The sequence below is a fragment of the Scyliorhinus canicula genome, chromosome 18 (assembly GCF_902713615.1).
Source record: "Scyliorhinus canicula chromosome 18, sScyCan1.1, whole genome shotgun sequence".
NCBI classification, from domain to species: domain Eukaryota; kingdom Metazoa; phylum Chordata; class Chondrichthyes; order Carcharhiniformes; family Scyliorhinidae; genus Scyliorhinus; species Scyliorhinus canicula.
In genome coordinates, this window is record NC_052163.1 from 74686882 (window position 1) to 74704091 (window position 17210).

At 47.0% G+C, this 17210-nt stretch overlaps 1 protein-coding gene and 1 non-coding gene across 5 annotated transcripts in view; both read left to right on the forward strand.

The window, feature by feature from the left end:
• Window positions 1–17210, forward strand: part of safb (scaffold attachment factor B) — a 102384-nt gene that overhangs the window by 57855 nt on the left and 27319 nt on the right. For all 4 annotated transcript variants that reach the window (XM_038777311.1, XM_038777310.1, XM_038777312.1 and 1 more), the window contains exons 14-17: window positions 3327–3469; window positions 7625–7781; window positions 8336–8457; window positions 8542–8697. In XM_038777311.1, the coding sequence (XP_038633239.1) occupies window positions 3327–3469; window positions 7625–7781; window positions 8336–8457; window positions 8542–8697 (578 nt within the window). The remainder of the gene's footprint in view (window positions 1–3326; window positions 3470–7624; window positions 7782–8335; window positions 8458–8541; window positions 8698–17210) is intronic.
• On the forward strand, window positions 9260–9398 carry LOC119953806. Its single transcript, XR_005458118.1, has one exon. It is a non-coding gene; the product is annotated as a small nucleolar RNA SNORA42/SNORA80 family (small nucleolar RNA).

Consider the following 17210-nt stretch of genomic DNA (forward strand, 5'->3'; position numbering starts at 1 on the left):
CCAGAGGGTGGTGAATCTGTGGAACCCATTGCTGCAGAAGGAGACCAAATCACAGTGTATTTAAGACTGAGATAGACAGGTTCTTGATGAATAAAGGGATCAGGGCTTATGGAGAGAAGGCAGGAGAATGGGGATGAGAAACATATCAGCGGGGCAGAATGACCTAATTCTGCTCCTATTGTCTTATGTGGTATGAAGCAGCACATTGGCTGTTTTATTTAACAGTAAAGAACAGCGTTCATAATAACATATGAAACAATGCAACATACCTTTGTGTAATCAAGTTATACTGCTCCACTTAATAATTCTAAATGGAATAACTTCTGCCTCACATCATACAGCTACCCCTGATGTCAACTTTCAATTTTCTTGCAATACCTGTCTGATGTCTGCTGCTTAGTATAACTTTTCTATTTTCTTAAAAGTCCAACTCATCAGTTTTATTTAAGCTAATTCCCACTTATTTCAGCCCCATAGCAGAATTCACCAATCTAACTTGGCAACTGTTGTGGGTCACTAGAATCAAGGATCACTGAGTTTGAACGATCACTGGAATCTTGAACTAACTTTCATTGCATCCAGCACACTGACCAGGTCTAAAGCTAACACTAATCCATACTACCACTGCTGTCTTTCAAAAATAACCCTTGAAGGATTAGTTTTGCAATATATTAATGAGCTTAACTCCAAAACTCTTTTCTCCCCATGCATCATCTCAGCTCTTGAAATGAGAGACAGTCTTCGATGGTTACTGCTAATTTTTATGTTCTAGGACTAATTTTGGCTTCCATTTTCTTCATGACAAGACCTGATTGAAATGAAGAACAATAATAATATACATATTTGAAACTTCTTGATACTGCAGCACCATTCACATTATGGTCATACAGTAGTCCCCCGTTATACTGCGCTCCGCAATACCGCGGTCCGCGATATACCGCGGGGGGGCTTATGGACCCCAACTGTCAGTTGTGTCAATTTCAGCGGCCGGCTGATTATTTCAGTGAGAGCAGCTTCCCTCTCTGGATCAAAGTGAGCCGGCCGCTGAAATTGACACTGCCGGCTGCTCTCTCCCTCCAATCAAAAACATTAAAACTTAAAAGTTGGATTGGAGGGAGAGAGCAGCCGGCAGTGTCAATTTCAGCGGCCGGCTCACTTTGATCCGGAGAGGGTAGCTGCTCTCTCACTGAAACAATCAGCCGGCCGCTGAAATTGACACTGCCGAGGGGGAGAAGAGGGGGGGCGGGTGTTGGGGGGGGGGAGAAGAGGGGGGACGGGTGTTGGGGGGGGAGAAGAGGGGGCGGGTGTTGGGGGGGGGGGGGGAGAGAAGAGGGGGGGGGGAGAGGAGTGGGTGTGGGGGAGACCCCCCCCCTGTGGGTGTTGGGGGAGAGAGGGGGGACCTGCGGGTGTTGGGGGAGAGAGGGGGGCCCTGCGGGTGTTGGGGGAGAGAGGGGGGCCCTGCGGGGGACGGGGGAGGAGAGGGGGCGAGCCGGAGGGTGTGGGGGGAGGGGGGCGAGCCGGAGGGTGTGGGGGGAGAGTGGGCGAGCCGGAGGGTGTGGGGGGAGAGGGGTCTAGTTGGAGGATGTGGGGGGAGAGGGGGCAAGCCGGAGGGAAAAAAAAGAAATTGACACTGCCGGCTGCTCTCTCCCTCCAATCAGAAACATTAAAAATTAAAAGTTGGATTGGAGGGAGAGAGCAGCGGGCAGTGTCAATTTCAGCGGCCGGCTGATTTCAGTGAGAGCAGCTTCCTTCTCCGGATCAAAGTGAGCCGGCCGCTGAAATTTTAATTGGATCCACGATGGGGGTTTTAAATTTATTTTAAAATCTATGCTAGCGCTTCCCATTGTGAGTCTACGGGGGTCTGACCTCTCCCCCCCCCCCCGTAGACTCACAATGGGAAGCGCATGCATAGATTTTTAAATAAATTTAAAACCCCCATCATGGATATCCGCGGCTCGGATACAACGCGGGTGGCTGTCTTGGACCCCAACACCCGCGTTATAAAGGGGGACTACTGTATTAGCCTAGGGCGGGGGCAGGTTGTTGTATGGTGGTACCTGATTCGGAGTCGACGTATTCCTGGAAAAAATAAGTACTGAAGTATGATCTTGTCCATTAAGAAATGACTACACTTATGCTTTTGTCCAAGCATGTGGTGCGGGATTGTCCCAGTGGCAGAATTTGGAAACTCAATTGGGCAGAGAATCCGTTTTGACGGCGTAATCGTGGAGGGTGCCAGTTTCACGCCAAATCTCAATTCTCCGGTGCCTCAACAACGGCATCCTGCTCCGCATGTACAGTAAATGCCGTTGGTGTATCTTTTTTTTAAATTTAGAGCACCCAATTCATTTTTTCCAATAAAGGGGCAATTTAGCGTGGCCAATCCACCTACCCTGCACATCTTTGGGGTGTGGGGGGGGGGGGGGGGGGGTGTGAAACCCACGCAAACACTGGGAGAATGTGCAAACTCCACACGGACAGTGACTCAGAGCTCGGACCTCAGCGCCGTGAGGCTGCAGGGCTAACCCACTGTGCCGCCGTGCTACCCCCACCATTGGCGTATCATTAGTGGGCCTGACCTGATATCCTCCACTGGGGAGAATGCCCAGTGGTGAGGTTTACTGGTGCTTTCATAAATTGCAAAATGGTCGCTGTGGCTACTGAGAATGACAGAGGGGGGTAGGGGAAGTCCATGGTTTGCTGACAGTTGTGTCGCTGGCTCGGGGGCTTCTGATCATGGCCTGGAGGACTTGGCCATGGGGGAGTAGCGGGGGCTGGCCAAGAGGTGGACTGGGTGGACGGGCATGGAACACCATTGTAGTAGCCTGCAGGGCAACCATGCAGCTGCACATGGTGCTGACTGCCCACTGTGAATTTCATGCCGCAGGTTGCATGGGTGTCCCCTGGGTGCTCTGGCCTAGCTGACGCAGCAGCGGTATGGGCGTACTCTAGCGCAACCAGTGCCATCTTGTTGGCTGGGTTGGTGTCCATGGGGAGTGAAGTGTGTATATGTGGCTGCAGTTTGTCGGCCTCACGAGTGTCAATTGCAAGTCCTGCACTGTTTCTCATTGGAATCGTTTGTGTACCACTTGGTGACGGTGCTAGCCCAACGGTCGCGCAATCGGTCCAGATGCGGCACCAGTTTTGCTGCATGGATCCTTCTCCGGCATCGACACGAGTCTCGGGAACGGAGAATCCCGCCCGTAATATTCATACCAAAGCGAGGCAGACTCTCGTAGTATTCTGTTAATTCAACACAAGTTATGTGTTTCAACAGTTTCAGTTATTCAACACAAATTTTGAGGGATTTTGTTTTGTTAAAATAGTCTGCGAAAAGTCAGGACGGCAAATCAGACGGCAAAGAAAAGGATAAGAAAGACATGCTCTCCTTCGACAAGATCAAAGAGCAACGAGAGCGTGAACGACAAAGGCAACGCGAAAGGGAGATTCGTGAGATAGAAAGGCGCAGGTAAAACAAATTTCATAAATATTAACAGCAAAGATGTTTAGGAAATTTCATTCCAATTTTATTGCAAAATGCCTATTAATATCTGCATGCATCTAACAGCCTTCAATATATAACAAGGTTCAAGAAACAAAAATCTTTGGATTATTCTTTTAATTCTGGCTCTCAGAACTGAGATGCATGGCTTATGGATTTATGTTTGGATCTGTTCTGTGATTCCCTCATAGTGTACTCCATGCGATAGAAAATTACTGTGCCAAACCATTGACTGGCTTGTATCCATTGTAGTTCACTGGTTTGCTGACAGTTGTGTCGCTGGCCGGGAGGCTTCTGCCAGGGCCTGGGGGAGTAGTGGGGGCTGGTCAAGAGGTGGACTGTGGGGTCAGGGTGGACGGGCATGGAACACCATTTTAATAGCCTGCAAGGCAGCCATGCAGCTGCACATGGTGCTGACTGTCCACTGTGAATTTAACGCCGCAGGTTGCATGGGTGTCCCCCGGGTACTCTCATAGTACACTTCATAGTTGTAATTTTTTTTGTTTTGAACATTCTAAATATTTATCTAAATTGGCCCTGAACAAGTGCCGTTTGCAAAGCTAGATTCCAATCCATCGGAAATGCAAATAGAAACGAGCAGCATTTTTAGCTAACAGCTGACCCAGAGAACTGGTATTCAGATGGTTATTAAAGACTTGTAAATTCTATACACCAGTGACTAACTTGAGCAGTAAATGCACTTTTTGCTTAAAGAGTACCCAATTCTCTTTCCAATTAAGGGACAGTTTTGTGTGGCCAATCCACCTACACTGCACATCTATGTGTTGTGGGGGTGAAACCCACGCAGACATGGGGAGAATGTGCAAACTCCACATGGACTGTGACCCAGGGCGAGGATCGAGTCCTTAGCGCCATGAAGTAAATACGCTTTTACCCGATTTGTACAAAGCTTAATTCCGCTTTTAAAATGGTCTTTAGAGGAACTATCTGCAAGAAAGATTCTGTCAATTCACCTTGAAGATAGCTGTGTTTGGCATGAATGGATGCTTTCATCCAGAGAATAGAAAAATCCTCTGATCTCTGGTCAGTGGCTTATGGGTGGCACGATGGCACAGTGGCGAGCACTGTTGCTTCATAGCGCCATGGTCCCAGGTTGATTCCCAGCTTGGGTATTGTTTGTGCAGAGTCTGCACATTCTCCCATGTCCGCGTGGGTTTCCGCCGGGTGCTCTGGTTTCCTCCCATAAGTCCCGAAAGACGTGCTGTTAGGTAATTTGGACATTCTGAATTCTCCCTCCGTGTACCCGAGCTGGCGCCGGACTGTGGGGATTTTCACAGTAACTTTGCACGGTTAATGTAAGCCTACTTGTGACAATAAAGATTATTATCATCATTAACACCTGGAGCAAGTTGTAAATTAAGATTTTATATCTAGCAGATCCACAATGCAGATCTCCATGAAACTGCTAGTGTCCTCTCAAATGAGAATATTTAAATAGTGGCCTTTAATGTCAAAACCCTCCAAAGCTCTGCAGAAGAGAAGCAGATTGGGGAGCAATGGAAAATTTTGAAGATAATGAATAGGTGGTCAAATAAATGGGGTGCAATTCTCCATTCCTGAGACCAGTTTTCTGGCGTCGCTCCCTCCCTGGCCTGCAGCTGGACCCTCTGTCCCGGAAGCCGGCCGAAGGGGTTTGCTGTTGTGACCACCCCCACACCGTTGGGAACCCCGTGGACGTGAGTGCGCTGCTGACGAAGCAGAGGATCCTGCCGATGGAGAATCCTGGCCGTGGTCTTTAAACCCCATGGGGAGGGGAGCCATTCTGGGAGTGCAGGCTGGATCCATCATTAGATATCTGGGGGTCCAAGTAGTTCAGGATTGGGCCTGACTTCATAACCTGTTTGGTGGGTAGACTTAAGATTGATCTGCAAAGTTGGGATAACCTTCCCCTGTCCTTGGCGGGGCAGATTTCAGTTGATCGAGCTAAACATTTTGCCACGATTCTTGTTTCGGTTCCAGTGTTTTCTGATTTGCTTGATTTTGGGGACGGTTGAGAAGTTGAATACATCCTTTATATGAGAATTCATAGGGCAGCCCTTCAAAGGAATAGGCAGTCGGGGGCCTGGCATTGCCAAACCTGATATTCTGTTACTGGGCAGCTAATGCAGAGAAGGTGTTGGGTTGGTGTAGGAGGTCTGGCCTAAAGGGCATTGGTGACCCTTTCTCACCAACAAAGTATCCGCCAAATACAGTGGTTATTTCCACTTGAAGATATGGAGAAAATGTTGACGATAAATTGGGCTCAATGTCAAAGCTGGCTCCCGTTTGTGCAAATTATCTGTGTGAGCCTGTGATATTGGATGCCATATTCGGGGAGGTGGGAAGGGGCTAGAACGGGGGGGTTGCCAGTCTAGAGGAATTGTCGGAGAGCTTGGACTCTCCGGTTCAGATTCAGTTAGACATCTTAGGATTTTCCTGACATTCCCCATGGCGCCGCCAATATCTCTAATACAGAGGGTTTTTTACGGTTTCAGGGTCGGAAGAATGGAGCACCTCCAACATTATGGACTGATTATGTTGAGGATTCCATGTCAGTGGCGGGGTTTAAGGTTAGGTGGGAGGAGGTGCTAGGGCCCATACAGTATGATGAAGTGTGGAGTGAGCCCTTACGCAAGGTGATCTCCACATCCTTGTGCGCGAGGCTTAGTTTGATACAACTTAGTTTTTAGGTTGCAACTGACCAAGTCTAGAATTAGTTGCTTCCCAGTAGAGGTGGAGCACAGGTACGAGCACTACTCAAGTGGCTCGGTTAACCACACACACACGTTCTGATCTTGCCCAAAGCTCCTTCTTCTGCACATGTCGGCGATTCTGAAGATTGAGCTGAAGCCCAGTTCTTTAGTGGCCATATTCGGGGTGTCAAACTTGTTTGCGCTGCAGACCTGTGCGGGGACGGTTGTTTGGGCCTTTGCTGATTGCCTGGAGGCGAGTGCTGTTGGGGTGGGGGTCTCGGTCTCCACCCAGTGCCTCGTTGTGGCTGGAAGACCTGATGCAGTTCCTATAACTTCAGAAAGTCAAATACACCCTGAGAGGAGCAATTGAGGGATTCTATTGGAGGTGGCAGCAGTTCATTATTTATTTCAAGGAATTTGTACAGTTATTAAGGGAGTTTGGACAGGGAGGAGTTAGATACTGTGTGAAGATATGGTATGTTGCAGGTTTTAATGTCTAAATGTTTGTTCTTGTGGTTTTGTATTGTATAAAATGAAAAAATTGAATTGAAAGTATATTTTAAAAAAATAAATAAAAGGTCTTTTGTAGATTTTTAAGGCTGGGGATACAGTAGGCAAATGGAGGGTTTTAAGGAGAAAGGCCCAAGATGCTGGAGGTTCTTATAACATGGCACAAGATGCACAAGGGAGTCACAGTAGAGCAAAGATAAAGGACCATCTGGCATAGATTGGGATGGAGAACTTGAGAAAGCCATGCAGAGTCACTGTTGTAGAGGTGAACATGAGCTACGCTTGTGCTTTTAATAAGTTTGGATTTGAAACTCACTCTGGATCAAACCAGGTGCTAAGTTTGGGCGTCGTTCATAATGAGTTTTTGGGTATCATAGAATATACAGTGCAGAAGGAGGCCATTCGGCCCATCGAGTCTGCACCGGCTCTTGGAAAGAGCACCATACCCAAGGTCAACACCTCCACCCCATAACCCAGTAACCCCACCCAACACGAAGGGCAATTTAGCATGGCCAATCCACCTAACCTGCACATCTTTGGACTGTGGGAGGAAACCGGAGCACCCGGAGGAAACCCACGCACACACGGGGGAGAATGTGCAGACCGTGACCCAAGCCGGAATCGAACCTGGGACCCTGGAGCTGTGAAGCAATTGTGCTATCCACAATGCTACCGTGCTGCCGTGTATGATCTAACTTTGGGAAATTATTTTGTGTTTTTCCAAGGTTGTATATTTTGTTTAAAGCGCTGACCATTTTGATGCAAAATCATTTGCAATATCATTTCAGCAATGGATATGTTCAGTTGCTTTCGTTGATCATGGGGAAGGAAATCTGTATTGAATGTACATTTGTGAAATTTTCCTTTACCTGGTGCTTTTATTTCAATAACTGGTGTTGCTGTTGATTTCCCCTAACAGAGAACGGGAAAAATGGGAGAGAGAGCGTATGCGAGAGCGCGAAGAGCGGGAGCTGCTCCAGCGGGAGAGGGAGCGGCTTGAAATTGAAAGGAAGCGTCTTGAGAGGGAACGGCTAGAACGGGAAAAGCTAGAAAGGGAGAGAATCCGAATCGAGCAGGTAAAACAGGATGCAGGAATAATGCCAATTGTTAACTCATTCAATTTGATGATTAAAAATATAGGGGTATACTTTCAGCTACTTTTGATTCAGCTAAAGATGGAGAAACACCCATCTAGTTGTAATTTGTGACCTTTTTAACCATTGTGAATTAACTCCTAATTGTGGCAGTTTCATGTAAGAAAAATGGAAGGATATTTGGCCCCAGTTGGTCACTTCAAAAATAAATGATTGCTAAATTATATTTAGAATATTTTTATATATATATATATATTTAAAAAAATAAATTTAGAGTACCCAATTCATTTTTTTCCAATTAAGGGGCAGTTTAATTGGTGACCTATCCTGCACATCGTTGGGTTATGGGGGCGAAACCCACGCAAATACGGGAAGACTATGCAAATTCCACGCGAGCAGTGACCCAGGGCCGGGATGGAACCTGGGACTTCAGTGCCGTGTGGCAGCAATACTAACCACTGTGCCATCGTGCTGCCCTATTTAGAATAAAATTAGGCTTCCGTTGCTTAATTCTAAGATGTCTTTCCTTTACACAGGAGAGGAGGCGTGAACAGGAGCGAATTAATAGAGAGAAAGAAGAACTCAGACGTCAGCAGGAGCAGATGCGCTATGAGCATGAACGTCGTGGTGGTATTAAAAGACCATATGACAGTGATAGGTAACTGCTTAAACTGTAATATTGCTCTTTGATTACTTGTTATTATGCGTAAAACTAAAAATGGTTTTCAACTTCCTCTTTTAGGCGGGATGATCAGTACTGGCCTGATCAGAAACGTATAGCCCTTGACAGTGACAGCAGATATGGCAGTCACGGGTCTGATTTTGGTCGCCCAGAAAGGTTCAATGACTTTGATCACCGAGAGCGAGGTCGGGGGTTTCCAGATGTACAGGTGGACAGGTGAGTCACGATTCAGAGTCACTGTGATGATGTTGAAACAGGGAAAATTAAGGGTGGAAGTGCACATCATCCTTGGATTTAAGAACACTTGAGAGTATTGGTTTTTGCGAGTGCTTACAGTTTGAGAATCTTGCATTTAGTAAACTTTACAAAGGCACAATAATGAAACTATGAAACATCAGAATTATCAATATTTATTCCTCAAGTCAACTACACAACCAGATTATCTGGCCATGATCACTTTGTTGTTTGTGGAAACTTGCTGAGTGCAAATTGACAACTGTGTTTTCCACATTACGACACCACAGAACAACTTCATTGACGTAAAGTGCTTTGAGATATCTGGTGGTTGTGAAAATCACCATATAAATGCAAATTCCTCGTTTTTCTCCAAGTCCTGACCATTACTTAAGTTAGACATCCATTATATTATGGAGAAATTGGGAAAACACATTTTGTCTGTGGGACTAAATTGTTGAGTGTCAGCAAGGACTGATGAAATGTTGGAATTAAAGAGCAGTCATGATTGTCTCACTGTGGGATTACTTTTTGTATACCATTTGCATGGCTATGGATTTATGGTGGGATCCATCCCATGGTCTCTTCATAGTGTGCTCCATGCAAAATCAAATCACTGTCCCAAACCATTGACTGGCCTGAATCATCCATAGGCCTGCTTCACTGATGTGGGCAGCACAAAAAATAATTGGTTATTTTGTTTAAAGGTGTGTTCTGTAGAACATAGAACAGTACAGGCCCTTCGGACCATGATGTTGTGCTGACCATATATCGTAATCTAAGGTCAACCTAACCCCTTCAATTTACTACTGTCCATGTGCTTGTCTAAGAGTCGCTTAATATATTTAATGACTCTGACTTCACCACCTCTGCTGGCGGTGCATTCCACACACCCACCACTCTGTGTAAAGAACCTACCTCTGACATCTCCCCTATACCTTCCTCCAATCACCTTAAAACTATGTCCCCTCGTGACAGCCATTTCCACCCTGGGGAGAAGCCTCTGGCTATCCATGCCTCTCATCACCTTGTACACCTCTACCAAGTCACCTCTCTTTCCTCCTTCGCTCCAGTGAGAAAAGCCCTAGCTCCCTCAATCTTTCTTCATAAGACATGCACTCCATTCTAGGCAGCATCCTGGTAAATGTCCTCTGTACCCTCTCCAAAGCATCCACATCCTTCCTATAATGAGGCTACCAGAACTGGACACACTATTCCAAGTGTGGTCTAACTAGGGTTTTATAAAGCTGCAGCAAAACCTCGCGGCTCTTAAACTCAATCCCCCTGTTAATGAAAGCCAACACACCATACACCTTCTTGACAACACTATCAACTTGGTGGCAACTTTGAGGGATCTGTGCATGGACCTCAAGATCCTTCTGTTCCTCCACACTTCCAAGAATCCTGCCTTTAACCCTGTATTCAGCATTCAAATTCGACCTTCCAAAATGAATCACTTCACATTTATCTAGGTTGAACTCCATCTGCCACTTCTCAGCCCAGCTTTCGGCCAGCCAATTCTGTATCTAGACAGCCAAATTTCCCTGTATCCCATGCCCCCTGACTTTCGGAATGAGCCTACCATGGGGAACCTTATCAAATGCCTTGCTGAAATCCATGTACACCACATCCACTGCCCGACCTTCATCAATGTGCCTCGTCACATCCTCAAAGAATTCAATGAGGCTTGTGAGGCATGGCTGCCCCTCACAAAGCCATGCTGACTATCTTTAATCAAACTATGTTTTTCTAAATAATCATAAATCCTACCTCTCAGAATCCTTTCCAATATTTTGCTCACCACAGACGTAAGACTGATGGGTCTGTAATTCCCAGGGATTTTCCCTATTCCCTTCCTTGAACAGGGAAACAACATTCACTTCCCTCCACTCATCCGGTACTACTACAGTGGAGAGTGAGAACGCAAAGATCATTGCCAATGGCGCAGCAATCTCCTTCCTCGCTTCCTGTAGTAACCTTGGGTATATTGATCTGGCCCAGGGGATTTATCCTGATGCTTTTCAAAATTTCCAGCACATCCTCCTTCATAATATCAACCTGTTCGAGTCTATTAACCTGGTTCACACTGTTCTCATGAGCAACAAGGTCCCTCTTTCTTGTGAATACTGAAGCAACATATTCATTTAGGGCCTCTCCCATCTCCTCAGACTCTAGGCACAAGTTCCCTCCACTATCCCTGATCAGCCCTACTCTCACTCTGATCATCCTCTTACTTCTCACATCAGTGTTGAACGCCTTGGGGTTTTCCCTCATCCTTCCCGCCAAGGCTTTTTCATGCCCCCTTCTAGCTCTCCTCAGTCCATTTCTGAGTTCCTTCTCAGCTACCTTGTAACCCTCTAGAGCCGGGTCAGATCCTTGCTTCCTCAACCTTACGTAAACTTCCTTCTTCCTCTTAACTAGAAGCTCCACTTCTCTTGTCATCCAAGGCTACTTCACCTTACCATTCCTTCCTAGTCTCAGTGGGACAAAACTATCCAGCACTCGCCGCATGTGCTCCTTAAACAATCCCCACATTACTGTTGTGCATTTCCCCAAAAATAATTGTTCCCACTTTATGCTCCTCAGCTCCTGTCTAATTGCAGTATAATTTCCCCTCCCCCAATTAAATAGCTTCCCATACTGTCTGTTCCTATCCCTCTCCATGACTATGGTAACGGTCAAGGAGTTGTGATCACTGTCACTGAAATGCTCTCCCACCGAGACATCTGACACCTGGCCTGGTTTGTTGACGAGCACCTAGTCTAGTATGCCCCCCCACCCCCACCCAGTTGGCCGATCTACATAGAGTCAGGAAACCTTCCTGTACACACCTGACAACATCTGCACCATCCAAACCATTTGCAGTAAGGAGGTTCCAGTCAATGTTAGGGAAGTTGAAGTCACCCAGGGCAACAACTTTGTCACTTCTGCACCTTTCCAAGATCTGCCGCCCAATGTGTTCCTCTATCTCTCTGTTGCTATTGGGGGTCTATAGAAAACTTCCAATAAAGTGACTGCTCCTTTTTTGTTTCTGACTTCCACCCATACTGACTCAGTAGACCAACCCTTCTCAACCACCTTCTTTTCTGTAGCTGTGATGCACACCCTAATTAAAAGTGCAACGCCCCCTCCTCTTTTACCTCCCTCCCTGTTCTTCTGAAAACATCCAAATCCCGAACATCTAACAACCATTCCTGCCCCTGTAAAATGCATGTCTCCGTAATGGCCACAACATTGTAGTTCCAAGTACTGATCCATGCTCTTCACTTCAAAGCCCTTATTCCTGACACTCCTTGCATTGAAACAGACACGTTTTAACCCATTTCAGAGTGCAAAATTGCCCTATCAACTGTCTGTCCTTCCTCACAGACTAACTGCATACTATTTCTATCTGTTCAACAGCTGCCCTATCCTCTGATCCATAGCTCTGGTTCCCACCCCCCTGCCAAACTAGTTTAAACCCTCCCGAAGAGCCCTCGCAAACCTCCCACCCAGGATATTGGTGCAATCCGTCCTTCATGTACAGGTCCCACCTTTCCCAGAAGATATCCTAATCATCCACATATCTGAGGATTCCCTCCTGCACCAGACTTCTAGCCATGTGTTCAGCTGCACTTGCTCTCTGTTCCTTGCCTCACTTGCACATGGCACCAGTAGCAATCCTGAGATCACTACTCTGCTTGTCCTGCTCTTTGGCTTCCAACCTAACTCCCTAAAATCCGTTTTTGGAACCTCATCCCTTTTCTTTTCTTTTTTAAAAAAAATTTAGATTACCCAATTATTTTTTCCAATTAAGGGGCAATTTAGCGTGGCCACTCCACCTACTCTGCACATTTTTGGGTTGTGGGGGCGAAACCCACGCAGACACGGGGAGAATGTGCAAACTCCACACGGACAATGACCCAGAGCCGGGATCGAACCTGGGACCTCAGCTCTCATCCCTTTTCTTAGCTATGTCGTGGGTGCCTATGTGCACCACGCCTTCTGGTTGCTCCCCCTCCCCCTTAAGAATCCTGTAGACTCGATCTGAGACATCCCTGGCACCCTGGAGGCAACATAACTTTAAGGAGTCTCGTTTGCGACCACAGAATCTCCTATCCGTTCCCCTAACCATTGAGTCTCCTATCACTATTGCTTTTCTATTCTCCCCCCTTCACTTCTGAGCCACAGAGCCATGCTCAGTGCCAAAGACCTGTCAGCTAGGCCCCCCTTCCCTAGAGCATCCAAAATGGTGCACTTGTTTTGAAGGGGAACGGCCACGAGAGATCCCTGCACTGTCTTCCCGTTCCTTTTCCGTCCCCTGACTGTAACCCAGCTACTTTTGTCCTGCACCTTGGTGTGGCTACCTCCCTGTAACTCCTCTATATCACTCCCTTTGCCTCCCGGATGATCTGAAGTTCCTCCAACTCCAGTTCCCTAACGCGGTCTCTGAGGAGCTGGAGTTGGGTGCACTTCCCACAGGTGTAGTCAGTGGGGAAACCGGTGGTTCCCCTCTCCACCCACATCCGACAGGAGGAGCATGCAACTGCCCCAGCCTCCATCCCCTCTGATCTGAACTCCCGAAGAGATTTAAAGGGAAAAAAAAACACCTGTTTGGCCCTAAAAAAACATACTGCTACTATCCCAAGTGAATCCTCTAAAATTGGTGATTCTGCTAAATGATAGAAAGCTTGCCCGCAAAAAACGAAGCAAACACAGAAATTTAAAAAAAACAAACATCTCTTACTGTACAGAACTTGGAAAGGCCAAGTATAACAAAATTCGGCAAGAGCTAGGGATTGTGGATTGGGAGCAGCTGTTTAAGGGTAAATCCACATTTGAAATGTGGGAGTCTTTTAAGGAAAGGTAGATTAGAGTGCAGGACAGACATGTCCCTCTGAAAATGAGGGATAGAAATGGCAAGATTAGGGAACCATGGATGACGGGTAGAATTGTGAGACTAGCTAAGATGAAAAGGGAAGCATACATAAAATCTAGGCGACTTAAAACTGATGAAGCTTTGGAGGAATATTGGGAAAGTAGGACAAATCTCAAACGTGCAATAAAGAGGGCTAAAAGGGGTCATGAAATATCTTTGGCTAACAGGGTTAATGAAAATCCAAAAGCCTTTTATTCGTATATAAGGAGCAAGAGGGTAACTAGAGAAAGGATTGGCCCACTCAAAGACAAAAGAGGGAATTTATGCGTGAAGTCAGGAAATGGGTGAGATTCTTGACGAATACTTTGCATTGGTATTCACCAAGGAGAGGGACATGACGGATGTTGAGATTAGGGATGGATGTTTAAATACTCTAGGTCAAGTCAGCATAAGGAAGGGGGACATTTTGGGTATTCTAAAAGGCATTAAGGTGGACAAGTCCCCAGGTCCAGATGGGATCTATCCCAGGTTACTGAGGGAAGCGAGGGACGAAATAGTTGGGGCCTTAACAGATATCTTTACGTCCTCCCCGTGTGTGCGTGGGTTTCCTCCGGGTGCTCCGGTTTCCTCCCACAGTCCAAAGATGTGCGGGTTAGGTGGATTGGCCATGCTAAATTGCCCGTAGTGTCCTAAAAAGTAAGGTTAAGGGGGAGTTGTTGGGTTACGGGTATAGGGTGGATACGTGAGTTTGAGTAGGGTGATCATTGCTCGGCACAACATTGGGGGCCGAAGGGCCTGTTCTGTGCTGTACTGTTCTAAATTCTAAATTCTTTGCAGCATCCTTGAGCACGGGTGAGGTCCCGGAGGACTGGAGAATTGCTAATGTTGTCCCTTTGTTTAAGAAGGGTAGCAGGGATAATCCAGGGAATTATAGACCTGTGATCTTGACGTCAGTGGTAGGCAAACTGTTGGAGAAGATACTGAGGGATAGGATCTATTCACATTTGGAAGAAAATAGACTCATCAGTGATAGGCAGGATGGTTTTGTGCAGGGAAGGTCATGTCTTACAAACCTAATAGAATTCTTTGAGGAAGTGACAAAGTTAATTGATGAGGGAAGGGCTGTAGATGTCAGATACATGGACTTCAGTAAGGCATTTGATAAAGTTTCCCATGGCAGGTTGATGGAAAAAGTGTAGTCATATGGGGTTCAGGGTTCACTGGCTAGATGGATAAAGAACTGACTGGGCAACAGGAGACGGAGAGTAGTGGTGGAAGGGAGTGACTCAAAATGGAGAACGGTGACTAGTGTTCCACAGGGATCTGTGCTCGGACCACTGATCTTTGTGATATACATAAATGATCTAGAGGAAGATAGAGGTGGTCTGATTAGCAAGTTTGCCGTGATACTAAGATTGGTGGAGTTGCAGATAGCGAGGAGGATTGTCAGAGAATACAGCAAAATATAGATAGATTGGAGAGTTGGGCAGAGAAATGGCAGATGGAGTTCAATCCAGGCAAATGCGAGGTGTTGCATTTTGGAAGATCTACTTCAAGAGTGGACTATACGGTCAATGGAAGAGTCCTGGGGAAAATTGATGTACAGAGAGATCTAGGAGTTCAGGTCCATTGTACTCTGAAGGTGGCAACGCAGGTCGATAGAGTGGTCAAGAAGGCATACAGCATGCTTGCCTTCATTGGATGGAGTATTGAGTACAAGAGTCGGCAGGTCATATTACAGTTGTACAGGACTTTGGTTGGGCCACATTTGGAATACTGCGCACAGTTCTGGTCGCCACATTACCAGAAGGATGTGGATGCCTTGGAGAGGGTGCAGAGGAGGTTCACCAGGATGTTGCCTGGTATGGAGGGTGCTAGCCATGAAGAAAGGTTGAGTAGATTAGGAATGTTTTCGTTGGAAAGACGGAGGTTCATGGGGGACCTGATTGAGGTCTACAAAATTATGAGGTATGGACAGGGTGGATAGCAACAAGCTTTTCCCAAGAGTGGGGGTGTCAGTTACAAGGGGTCACGATTTCAAGGTGAGAAGGGGAAAGTTTAAGGGAGATGTGCGTGGAATGTTTTTTGTGCAGAGGGTGGTGGGTGCCTGGGAAGCTTTGCCAGTGGAGGTGGTAGAGGCGGGCATGATAGCATTGTTTAAGCTGCATCTAGACAGATATGAACGGGCGGGGATCAGAGGGAAGTAGATCCTTGGAAAATAGGCGACGGGTTTAGATAAAGGATCTGGATCAGTGCAGGCTGGGAGGGCCGAAGGGCCTGTTCCTGTGCTGTAATTTTCTTTGTTTAAATGTAGCTGCCCTGTGACCCAACTGGAACTCTGCCCTCCAACTCTACTCCCAGTCAGCTGCACTCTGTAAACTCCCGGCTCCCTTCACGATCTTTGAGGAAATGTCGGAAATGAAAGGAGCACCGTGCTCCCCCCTCATCTCAGTCACCAAACTCACATTCATACTCTAATGCACACAAATTCAGCACTGTAAGCTGCTGTACCTTTATACTGTTAAAACTGGCTTCATCCAAGTAACTAATTAACAAGCTGCAGCTGCAAGTAGAACCACTGTTTAAAGCTGTATATTTAGTGTGTTCTATCAGGCCATCTCACTATTGATGGTTGCAGTAATGTTGAAATTTCCCAAATTTAATTCCAAATTTTAATTTTTTTTTTATTTTGTTTTTAAAAAAATACTTTTTATTCAAGTTTAAAACAAACAAGGCATGTTTCCACACCAACTCAAGAAAAGAACTCACCCCCCCAAAATAAATAATAACAAAAAACCAACAGCAATACAAGAAAGAAGAAAATTACAACATAGCAAACCCCCTAACCATCATCCCCCCCCCCCCCCCCACCCCCCCCCCCCCCCCCCCCCCAGTTGCTGCTGAGACTGACCACTCTCTACCCCTTCGCCAGGAAGTCGAGAAAGGGCTGTCACCGCCGAAAGAACCCCTGTACCGACCCCCTCAGGGCAAACTTCATCCTCTCCAACTTGATGAACCCAGCCATGTCGTTGATCGAGGCCTTCGAACTCGGGGGCCGCGTATCCCTCCACTGTAACAGAATGCTGCGCCCGGCTACTAGAGATGCAAAGGCCAGAATGCCGGCCTCTCGCCTCCTGCACTCCCGGCTCCGAAGCTACCCCAAAGATCGCAAGTCCCCGCCACCCCCTTCCAAAACCTCTCCACGGCCGGACAAGCCCAGAACATATGGGTGTGGTTCGCCGGGCCTCCCGAACACCTCCCGCACCTGTCTTCCCCTCCGAAGAACTGGCTCATTCTTGCCCCTGTCATTTGAGCCCTATGCAGCACCTTCAGCTGAATTAGGCTGAGTCGTGCGCAAGAGGAGGAGGAATTCACCCTCTCCAGGGCGTCCAACCACGTTCCATCTTCAATCTCTTCCCCTAGCTCTTCCTCCCACTTCGCTTTGAGCTCTTCTACTGAGGCCTCCTCCTGCATCAGCTGGTAAATTGCTGAGATCTTTCCTTCACCGACCCATGTCCCCGAAAGCACCCTATCTTGCACCCCCCTTGGCGGCAGCCGCGGAAACTCCGCCACCTGCCTCTTAACAAATGCCCTGACCTGCATATACCTAAAAGCGTTCCCAGGGGAGGTTCCACTT